This window comes from Rhopilema esculentum, chromosome 7 (assembly GCF_057945365.1).
Source record: "Rhopilema esculentum isolate cy_ngs chromosome 7, ASM5794536v1, whole genome shotgun sequence".
Classification (NCBI taxonomy): Eukaryota; Metazoa; Cnidaria; class Scyphozoa; order Rhizostomeae; family Rhizostomatidae; genus Rhopilema; species Rhopilema esculentum.
In genome coordinates, this window is record NC_142821.1 from 13,614,160 (window position 1) to 13,625,449 (window position 11,290).

An 11,290-nucleotide genomic window follows, 5' to 3' on the forward strand; every position below is an offset into this window, starting at 1 on the left:
GCGGAGGGTGACAAAAATTTGAGGCCACGTCCTTTAACCGAATATGATTGTGTAAAGCGGCCTTAACAAAAGATTGGTAAATTTAAAGTGATCTAAACCCGCGGTTTCTCGCGTGAACTTGCATGTTCCAGGGGTACGGCTTCTATCGTTGGTTTCCGTCTGGCGCCAAGAAAGTTTTGTAGTGATGAGAAGCAGTGATTTGGGTGAATGAATAATTCAATGAAAAGATAAGTGATTCATCTGTTATGAGAAGAGAGAATGTATTGGTTATAATAAGCATGATCCAGCGATAGAAGAGGCGATTCTTGGAAAATGAGTGCTTTGCTTGAGGAGAAGGAACTTGCTGAGGCTGGCGAGTTCCTCAGTAAATATGTCGCTGAACATGGGGACTCACAGGATTCTGTTCTTGTAAGACCGAACTGTTACTGCATGACAGCGGATGAAATTGAAGGAGAAATAATCGATCTGGTCTTGGCATACCTATCAAAGAGGTATTATACTGTAGTTTTTTGTAGTAAAGGTGTTTAACTTTGTTTTAGCTAGCCAAGTACTAGACTCGAAGTAGGCCAGGACTGGCACGTCGGCTCAAAGTTTTCCCTACTTGCCGCATGAATGTTGTGTCTTCTGATTGTGTGATAAGAAACATCAGCACCTCGGGGCGGACTAGTTGTTTTAGGTGGCGAAAATGTTGCCATATGGGTACTGTTAAAATGATAACCAAATCAAAGTAGTTGTCTTCATAGAAAAGCTCCAAGCTAAACAGGTTTGGTATGTCTGTCTCAAGTTCTACACAATCTTGAACAGATTATAACTGGTTGATTTTACTAAAATAGACTGTTTTTGCTAGTTGAAATATATGTTGACAGGTTTAGTAACAAATGAAAGCATGTGGTCCCAATTTACGCTATGTGCTCCGAACTCAAAGATTCTAAAAAGACTAAGATTAATAGCAGCTAACTGACAAGAATCTGAGAAAACAAACAGAGGCAGTAATGCCCGCGGCAGGAAGAATTTAGGAGGCTGTTTTTGCTTCAGTAATTTTGTGTGTATTCTATCTATTAAGTGAATTTCCTGGATCATTTTAGAACCACCATAGATTGCACGGAGAATATATTCTCCACCCATGACAAAGAATGCAGTCTGGTTCATCAATATGATTGGCTGGTCTGGAGAAAAATTTGGGCTCAGAAGACAAAAATGTACTTTTCTTCTAAGTAAAGCATCAGAATTGAAGCAAATCACTTAACAGAAATGTCACATTGATAAAATAGAAATATTATTAATTGTCTTTTTTAGGTCAAAATTGTCTGTAAACGGAATTTGGTCTGAGGGGTCTTTATTTCTTGGCTGCTCTACGGGCAAGAAAAATAGAATCCTGTTTCTTTTAGGCAGTTTTAAGAGAGCCATTTTAACAACATTTATGGAAGTTTTGATTGTATTTTAATTTTTTTTATCTTTAAATGAATAATTTATCTGTAAATTTTAAGCTAGCAGAAACCCAATGATAACAGTATTGAATAAACTGGCTAGACTGTAAAGTATTTTTTCTGCCCAGGGAACGCCAGAACAATAATTTTGACATTTGTGAATAACAAACATTTCCGGTGAAATTGTGTGCTGAATTTGAAGCAAAGGCTTTCAAAGAGACCTTGTGTTCCTTGTTTTTTCTTGTTATCAGAAGTCAGAAGTTTAGAAGGTAGAATTTTTGTGTGGAATATGACCAGATAAACAAATATCATGCGTGGAATCTATGGCAGATTCTTAATAATGCACAGGCAGAATGGAAGATAAAAATTATTGACAAATAACTGAAATTCTATTTGAAGCCATCGTGCCATAGAATAAAGACAATTTGCTTAAGAAGTTATGACCTACTGGATACAAGAAAATAAGGGCTGTTGCACAGACTTTACAATGTCTCCCATTTTAAAAGACTGCATGCAGGCTAGGTCATGCCATGATATTAAACCTGTGAAAATATGGTGATCAGTTAAGACATTGAGTGCAAATTTTGGGAAATTTTGTTACTGAATTTGATGTATCAACAAACAGTCTCAAATACAGCTTATTTAGAGAGCAGGGCTCTCAATTGGGGGCAAATGAGTGTGCAGGCTCACGCCCGAGGTTATTTTTGAGAGCAATTAGTTGTGTGGCCAATGATAAATATTTCTCTTGAAGAGCGCGATTACCGGATGCTGATAGGTCAATCCACTTAAGAAACTCTTTTTAGAAACAGAAGTTTAAAATTGAATCCTTGTTTCCACTACTCCATTTTTGTATGTCTATGTTTTCTGATCATTCAGTTTCCGTTATTCTTGAGCCGTTCCCATTGCTGGCATTTTTTAATAGTTGGCTTATATTAGCTATGCTTTGCTATTTTATACCTTTTTTATGCCAACATTGTAGATAAAGAGTTAATAATAATAATAAATAATTGCTCTGGCCCACATTGTTTGGCCAGAACGGAAACAAAGGTTTTCCCATAACTCTGTTTTGTCCTTTTTCATATCCTTTGTTCGAGCTCATCTTGAAACTGAAGATGAATGAATTCGTTTTTAATTGACTCCGTTTTCGATTCTCGCATTCAAACAATTCGTTTTCAAATGACTGTTCTCCAATGACTTCGTTTTCGCTGTTCCATCTTCATCTTCAAACAACTCTGTTTTCGGTTGATAACGTTTGAAGATGAAACATTTCTATGTCGCACAGTACCCTTCACGATTACTCCCGAGGGAAACATGAACATTGCTACACAATGTGTAGCATTCAGTTCATTTTTTTAAGTTTGTCACGTTTAATGATCCAATAGAAAAAACTTTATTGCTTTTTGTTAAAAAAATTTGATTCGCGTGCCCCACTCTTATCACCCGAGCTTTTGGCCGCGCGCGTTGATTTCTGAAAGTGAAAGTCTCCTACTTTAAAAGTCTGCATGCAGGCTAGGCCATGCCATGATATTAAACCTGTGAAAATATTGTGATCAGTTAAGACATTGATTGCAAATTTTGGGAAATTTTGTTACTGAATTTGATGTATCAACAAACAGTCTTGTAAATTTGGTAGGGAATGACCTATTGGTAAATTGACTTTATGTATTGTTTACACTATTGTGGGGAATTCATTCTGCTCCTTTTTTAGAAAGCAACTTTTAACTCGTGAGTGACAAATGTTCTCTTTAATATTAAAAGGAATTGCGGATCGGCATTAAAATCAGCATTGGCCCATGAAACAGTTGTGGAAATATTGAATGGAAATTTAGAGAAATTTGAGCAAGGCGAAGATGTTCATTTGCCTTCAGAGGATTCTACTGTTAAAAGTAAGGTTTTTTATGCATTATTTTTCTTAATTTCTTTTGGAAATATTGTCAAAATTATTTTTCAAGACAAATTATTGTTCAAGACAAATCATTGTTCCAGACAAATTATTGTTCAAGACAAATTATTGTTCAAGACAATTTATTGTTCAAGACAAATTATTGTTGGGCAATCAAAAATGCACCAAAAACTGGTCATACAAGCAGTGAACCATGTGTGTCAGACAGAGACAGCACATTAAGGTTATACACTCTTGATCTTTCAAAATACAAACCTATTGCTTTAAAAGGCTGTGACTTGAATATTTCACTAGGCAAATATTTAAAACCCTTAAAATAAATTCCGACTTCCTTTGTGGTTAGATCTTATCATACACTCTTAATCTATACAAAGCAGCAGGCACACACACAAATTCGGTATGGTTTCTAATTCTGCAAGGAACTCAATCTTCATCTATTAAACACCTTTTTAGCTCAATGATTCCATTAACAAGGAGTGATCAAAATAGCAAGGAGCTTTCATTTCTCTGACGAAAAGGGGAGTATTGGGTAAAATGTGAGAAGAAGCATGCATGAGTCTTAGAGACTCAACAGTCTTTTGAAGCAATATCACCAAGAACGGCAAGGCAAAGCAGTGCTAATGTTTTGGCAGACTTTAAATCATCCCACAAATTTGCAGTAATAGTGTGAAGTAAAGAAGACCACTAACATCTTAAACAATAGGCTGTAGACTGGTTTCCATTTAACAACAATGGAAATTTGTGACAAGTTTGGGTCCTTGGCATGACAGTTTAGAGAGATATATAGAATCAGTCCTGGTAATATCAAATTTGAGAGCGGATTTGTGAACGGAAAAAAGGACTTAGTAATAGAATACCCATGTTATGGTTATGACCAAAATGAAATGGCCCAGGGGTAATGTGTTCCAGGAAATACGAGAGAAGAATGATAAAACAGAGACACAAAAAGAAATAGAAACCGGGCCTTAAAGAGTTACAATGCCCCCAGCAATGCCATTAAGATAGTGCCAAAAAAAAATTGAAAAATTACTTTAGATTGAATAAACAAGAAATGAAAAGAAACAAAAGAGAAAAGATAATAAGTGAAAACATGGAACTGCGAGTGCAATAGAAAGCATGCCTTGGGAGTTTTAGGCGTGTAAAGAGGTGTACGCATGCATACGATCGCACACCTGATATTACCAGGACTGCCGAATCACAATGAATTTTTGAAGCAGTTGTGTTCAGAGATTAAAGCTGAAACTCCCTTGTCTTGCTGGAGTGATAGACAGTTCACATGACCAGGTCTGAATGTGTATTTGCATCCCATTCAAAGGCCTGGTGATTTTATATAGAAGTTTATTTTGTTTTTGCTAAAATGATATCTTCTCTGTTCTAACTGCAAATACAACAAGAGAGCACAGTCTTCTATGTACCTGTCAAGACTATGAAAGAACATATTATTTATCTAAAATTAGTTCTGGGTCATTTAATGCCAAATGGATCTTTTGTGTGAAATACATAAGAAAGTAACCTCCTGAAAATTTCAGCTTGATATCTTATAGCATCCCAAAGATATGGTTCTTCAAATTTTTTTTGTTTTGGCTCTAATACTAATTCTGTAAGATGGAAATTTTTTTTTGCAAATTTTGAGCTCCTATATTTCTTGATCTGATTCTGGTAGCCTCTTCAAAACTGCAACTCTAGATCTTTTTGGAGCTATCTTCTTTTTGTAAATTGTAAAATATCATACTGCAACATAGCCTTGAACAAGGCTACAAGCACTAGTTGAAAACCTGAATTTAATTAGCAATATGATGTATTTTTCTCTCAGTATTTTGAACAAAGTAGATTTTTAAAAGTAATAGCTGATTGAGATTTTAAGATTAATATGATAAAGTTATGTAAAAAATCGCAACACTTTTATGGTGACAGATCGACCACATTTTCCATTTTGTGTTCCTTAGATCTCCTATCCATGTGACATGTTATTTTTAGTTCCTAAAGGGCCAAATCTTGGGCCAATATTATTCATTTTTTGTTTTTTTTGTACATGCACATGACACCATATTTAATTTACAAACCGCATCATGTACTACTGCTAACAACAATTGGGAACCAAATGCATACAAGGATGCTTATGATATATCTTTGTTTTAGAATATGATGCGATCAGTGTTGCCAAGGCAGTGTTTAACCATTTGTACACGATAAGTGACCGATGGACAGCTAACCTTCCCAAGTTGCACAAAAACAGGTATGTATGTATGTATAAGCATACTAATCCTTGGTTCAAAGGTTTTTCATAACGGCAAAATTAAATCAAAAGGAAAATAAGTACAATTTCCTACTTAAAAAGTTAAAAAATAGCTTCAAATGAATATCATGACCTAAAATGTTTCTTGTAAGATTTATCAATAGCCTAATTCTGTGTTTAGTTTTTATTTAAATTGATTCACAGGTTCTCATATGAAATCAGTTTCGAGGCAATCAAGAACAAAAGAAGGAAAATGGAGGACAAACATTTCATTATGCCTGACTTCAATACCCTTCATGGTCTGGGTGCAGTAAGTTTCTAGCTTATAGCTAACCTCTGCTTCCTTTTGCCCACTGCCCTTCAACTTACCAGTTTGGCAACTTGAGCAGTTGAATAGCTCATAGTTTGAAATGGATTCATTAGAAGTAAGATCAATGCCTCTCTTTATATTCGAAATGCCACCTACTTCCACTAAAGATTTTATCAGCGGCTTTTAAGAGTGTCCCCTAATTTAGTATTTAAACATTATGTTTGTGAAAAGACAAATCAGTGTAGTAACTGGACCATTGCAGGGAACTTTTGATAACCTTTCATTACTTGCTATACATGATTTGTATTCACCATATTTATCAATGATATTTGATGATTTAATCTAATAATGAAACTGCTCTTCTCATGTCTCAGCAATACCCAAACCAAGCTCTGTTTTCTGTCTTCGATGGACACGGAGGGGTTGATGCTGCCTGTTATGCTGCCAGTCAGTTCCACTGCAATTTGAAGAAATTTGAAAAACTGAGCACGCAGCCACTGGAAGCTTTGCGATATGCATTCACCAAAACCGACTCTCAATTTATTGTCAAGGCCAAGCAAGAGGTATGAACGATCCTCTAAAGTAGGTTTACTTGTTTACTTTTTTGTGAGTATTTTCTAAATATAGCCTACAACATATTAATCCACTTGCAAAGGTTTACATGTGTAACTCATATTATAGAAAAGCAGTCTCATATGTTAAGCAAGTGTGGCACGCCGATCTAGAGGAAAACAAAAGAGCTGCCAAGACAAGAAAACTCAGCAAGTTCACTGCTCGTCCTGTACCACTCAAAAAATCAATTTATGCCATGCCAGCGTCCGAAGATATCCTAGCAACTTTCACAGTTCTGGAAGAACTCACGTGTCAAATTGTTTCGAAAAGGAAGGGAAATCGGCGAAATTATGTGTTATCTTTCATTTCCAAAGTATATCACAGAAAATTTTCTTACAAATGACCCATGCAGACAGGCCTTTACATGAAAGGAAAGAGCAGCGATTTGCCCACATTATTAAGATTGTTAGGGTGATCGCCTTTCCAATTATATGAACAATTGAGAATGCCTTAAAGGAAGCAGTTGATCCTATACATTCAAATTGCTCTGCCTCATTATCGTTTTTTGTATCAGTTCTTGTTTCTAGTTATTCAAATGAAAATGCTATAACAATAAAAAAGGATGTTCACATTTTCCACTTCATATGCGAGTTATATCAGTTATGCGAATTTTGCCTGTGACATCTAGGCCTATGACATTTCTTCTTGTTATCAGAGGCTAAAAAGCGGATCGACTGGAGTGGTTGTGCTGATCCAAAATGACACTATGTACACGGCCTGGGTTGGTGATTCACAAGCTGTCCTGGGCAAGAATGGTGTGCCAATCAAATTGATGGAACCGCATAAACCCGAACGCGAGGTAGTTCAATCGCAAATGAAATTAAATTTCTGCTTTGTTGAATGCTCTCAAATTTGTTGTCTTAAAAAATTGCATTGTACTTTAATCGATGTTCTAATTTTTGATGTTGTTTTCGAATATTTTAGAAAAGAATCCCCAAGAAGGAATTTAAAGAAACTGTTTCGTAAAATGTTCTTTTTTATCAAAACAAACTACAAGAAAAAAGCAAAGTTGATTCAAAACCCTTCAACAAATTTTTATGACCTTTCGTTTCACTGAGGAAATGTATTTCCCAACATGATTGTATTTCACTGTTTTTTGCTTTGTGTTTATTTATGGGCGTATATAAGGCAGGAATGTTCTTCGGTGGGAGGTCAATGGGCCTAAAGCCCCCCAAACACATCAGCAAGCTCCCATCCTTGCTCGGCTTTTGCAACAACTTCTGTGCTTCTTTTTCATGGTTAAGTCGATAGATGAAAACATTAAACAACTAGCAATACTGTTTCCTTTTGAGGGTACAAACCCTTCTGGTTGCGTACTATTTCACGCCCCAGATCACGCAAGTTTTTCTGTCGGCCTTTTTGCGCCTCCTCTTTCGTCATCAATATTTGTTTCTACCGACTGCCACCACCTTGTATATAGATGAATTATCCTTTTGTAACTCCAAATCTCCTTGTCAGGATGAGCGACGTCGAATCGAGGATCTTGGTGGCTGCGTTGTTTGGTTCGGAGGCTGGCGTGTGAATGGAAGTTTGGCTGTTTCGCGGGCGATTGGAGATTACGAGCAGAAACCTTTCGTTTCATCAGATGCAGACATTTCGCAATATCACTTTGAAGGTTCGTAGAAATGATATTACTCGTAAGTATTTGGGTCTTCTTTCATTTATTCATTTACACATGGAGACTGTGGTCACTGATAGGTCAATTCAAGGAGCCAATGAAACGTGTCATTCTTGTTTCGCTTTATTTAGATTCGTGCCTTTGTGTTGAATTTCGTTCACCTTTGGACGTTATCCAACGCTTAATAGTCTCTAAGGTGTATCTGACAACAGAACACGTATTCTGAAGTGTTTCTGTACCAGATTTTAATAACTTTGCCTTTTTTGTAGCTCTAACTTCATGGATTAAAATGCAAAACACCGGTGGTTATTGCGAGGGAAATTTTGTTACCCAAAGGGTCCTCTTTAGCGGTTGATTTAAAATTTCTTTGATTTAAAATAGCTTATTTCTTTTATGTATTTACTGTTAAGCTCGCAAGTTGTTTTGTCCCGCGGCCTGTCCGTTTGAGAACGATGTTTTGTTGATAGCAACCAAAGCTTCAAGAATGTATAGTGATTATAAAGTTACCTACACAACATAAATGATGCAATGGATTAGAAAACTATTGGTAGGTAAATGAGGCGTCAAATTCTTCTTTTCCGTGAAAAGTTAGAACTTTTTAGAAGTTGGAATATTTTGAATGCGAAGTTTTATTTCTGCACTTTTACTTGTTATATTAATCGGAGTAAGTGCCCCTTATTTAAACCCTCTTGGAATGGATCAACTCTTGATAATGTTAAAATTTGATAAAAACCGCCAACTTTTAACCCCCTCCCCTTAAAAAAACTTCCCTCTTTGGAAAAGGGCCATAACCCCCTCCCCTTATAAACTTTCCTCTTTAGAAAAGGAGCATTTACCATGAAATATTAAATGTTTGAAACAAAATAATAAATCATCATGAAATAATTAATGTTATCATTTGCATTTTCAGTTTATCATGGTTGTTTTTAGTGGTTTGTTCTTAAAATCTCGTTCGCACATTCTGTCTGAAATAATTCTGTATACAAAGGCGCAGATAGCAACGAACTAAACAGGTGTGATGTCTTCAATATCGTATCTAAAATTAAGATTTTGAGAATTGAAACTGTTTCTCGTCATTTATTTTTTCTTTGTTTTCAAGGTGATGAAGACTACATCATAATTGCCTGCGATGGATTGTGGGATACAGTTAGTGATGAAACAGCCATTGAATTGATCGACAGTCACATAAAAAATGGCCACGAACGGTCGGAATGCGCGAGTATGCTCGCAACAGAAGCCAAAGCCCGCGGGTCCATGGATAATATCAGCGTTATTGTCGTCTTTCTTGATAGCCATAAGAAAACGCATTCAAAGCAAGAGAATGAAACACTAATTGATGTAGCAAATACCAATACACAACAGACACAAGAAGATGTAGGCCCAAGGATAGAGGGAGCGCAATTAGAGGGTACCGTAGCAGATGACTCGACGGTGAGTACTGAAAATCTAGGCATGACAGTGAATGCGACAGAAAGCTCATTGGAAGTCAAAGGGAGTGAACCCATAATAGACAGTGTAGAATTGGAAGGAAGTGAAACAAACATTAAAGATGATAATTTTAAATCCAGCTGAAAGCTTTATTTCGCTACCATTTTTATATTGAAGGGGGGGAAGCGTCTTGTGTGCGATTTTTTGTGGGTGGGGGTCTGTTTGACTACTACAGCTGTTAGTTTTAGGGCGAATCTAGGATGCATTTGGTTGATCCGCCCATGTGAACTGCCCTAAAGAGCGATGGCTTAGATGCATTTACCAGTCTTGATTTTTATTAACATTCATGGTGAAAAGTGATTTGTGTATAAGACACGTTCTCAATGGGAACAACGCTGACAATATTTACATACGCAGCCTGTATTGTGAAGATAAATTTTAATATGTGTAATTTTATATGACAGAGATAAATATACGGTAAATTCTTACATTATGACGAAATTTTTCTTCTTGTATCTTTGTCTCTTGAGCTTTTAAATGTTTTTACGTAACGATCTACATTAGCCAACTATAATTTCCCTACATCACACTCTTAATATTCTCGCCCATAATTCTGTCAGTTGCTTTAGGCATACATGAAGCAAAAACGTTTCTCGTCTTCCTCAAAATGTGTGAAGAGTTTTTTGCGGGAGATGCTCAATAGGGGAGTTTTACCTAAAACAATAGCCGCGACTTGCCCTTCCTGCCACCCTTCATGCCATTAATATGTGGCCCCTTGATAGAAAAACTGTAACAACGAAGTCCCTTACTCAAAAATAAATAATAACCTGGAATTCGATAAATTTTACCCATTTTTTTGTAGATATACCTGGACCCTGATTGAGTCAAAAAATAAAATATTATTGCCTGCTAAGATTTCCAATGAAATTTTCGAAGACTACAAACGCAAAATTTAACCGGAAACTGCTTGGGTCTGTGCGTCTCAGTTCTCCAATCATGTTTCTGAACCCACCACTTTCGCTTTTTTTTGTCTTAGATTCATAGTACATTAGTAGTTCTTCAGCTGTCCCACACACTAATAAAAATTTCTTCTTCGAAACCATTTTTGCAAGATAATTTGGAGCAAAAAACGAACCCCGTCAGAAAACGAAGCTAACCTATAAACTCCGCTTGCCATAACGCATATAGATATTGTCAAAGAGATTTTTTATCTTTCTACATGAAATGTGTAGAAATTGTCAAACAAAACTTGTTTATAATCTACACGGGCAAAGAAACGTGTCAAGGAAAATTGCCAAGGAAAAATTGCTCGTGTAAATGCGGCTTTACTGTTCGAGATACTCTCGTCCAAAAATTGTTGCTCTCAATCAAAAACAAGGTTGAAGGTGACTAAAGTTATGCTGCATATTTGTCAATTTCATCATATTTAGGCAGAGTTTCAACTAGTGAAAGAGATGGAGCACAAAGAATGTCATGTTATTAGTGACAACATTCCTTTTGAAAATAGTACATTCGAATTTGCTATCAACACAGTTTTTGTGCTTGTCTCCAGAAAGAACTGCATTTTCCAACTGGCCATTATTGACAATGGGAAAATACTTTTAAGATGCTAAAACATTTTAAATCATGACTTTCCAAGGACAAGAAGGCTTATTTATCAAATTTATTAAAAAAATTTATTGTTTATTATAAAAATCTAAATGGAAATTGCACTCTCAAAAAGTGGATCTAATGATTTTTCGCCTTCAAAATTTCC

The 11,290-nt window shown here is 36.1% G+C and overlaps 1 protein-coding gene across 1 annotated transcript; it reads left to right on the top strand.

Annotated features, from left to right (window-relative positions):
- Positions 1–164: 164 nt before the first annotated feature.
- LOC135683137 (protein phosphatase 1E) lies at positions 165–10,035 on the top strand. The gene is made up of 8 exons (XM_065198314.2): positions 165–491; positions 3,186–3,313; positions 5,470–5,566; positions 5,771–5,876; positions 6,251–6,439; positions 7,144–7,287; positions 7,947–8,103; positions 9,206–10,035. Exons 1-8 carry the CDS (start codon positions 313–315, stop codon positions 9,676–9,678), a joined length of 1,473 nt encoding a protein of 490 aa, XP_065054386.2. The 5' UTR covers positions 165–312; the 3' UTR covers positions 9,679–10,035.
- Positions 10,036–11,290: the final 1,255 nt, after the last annotated feature.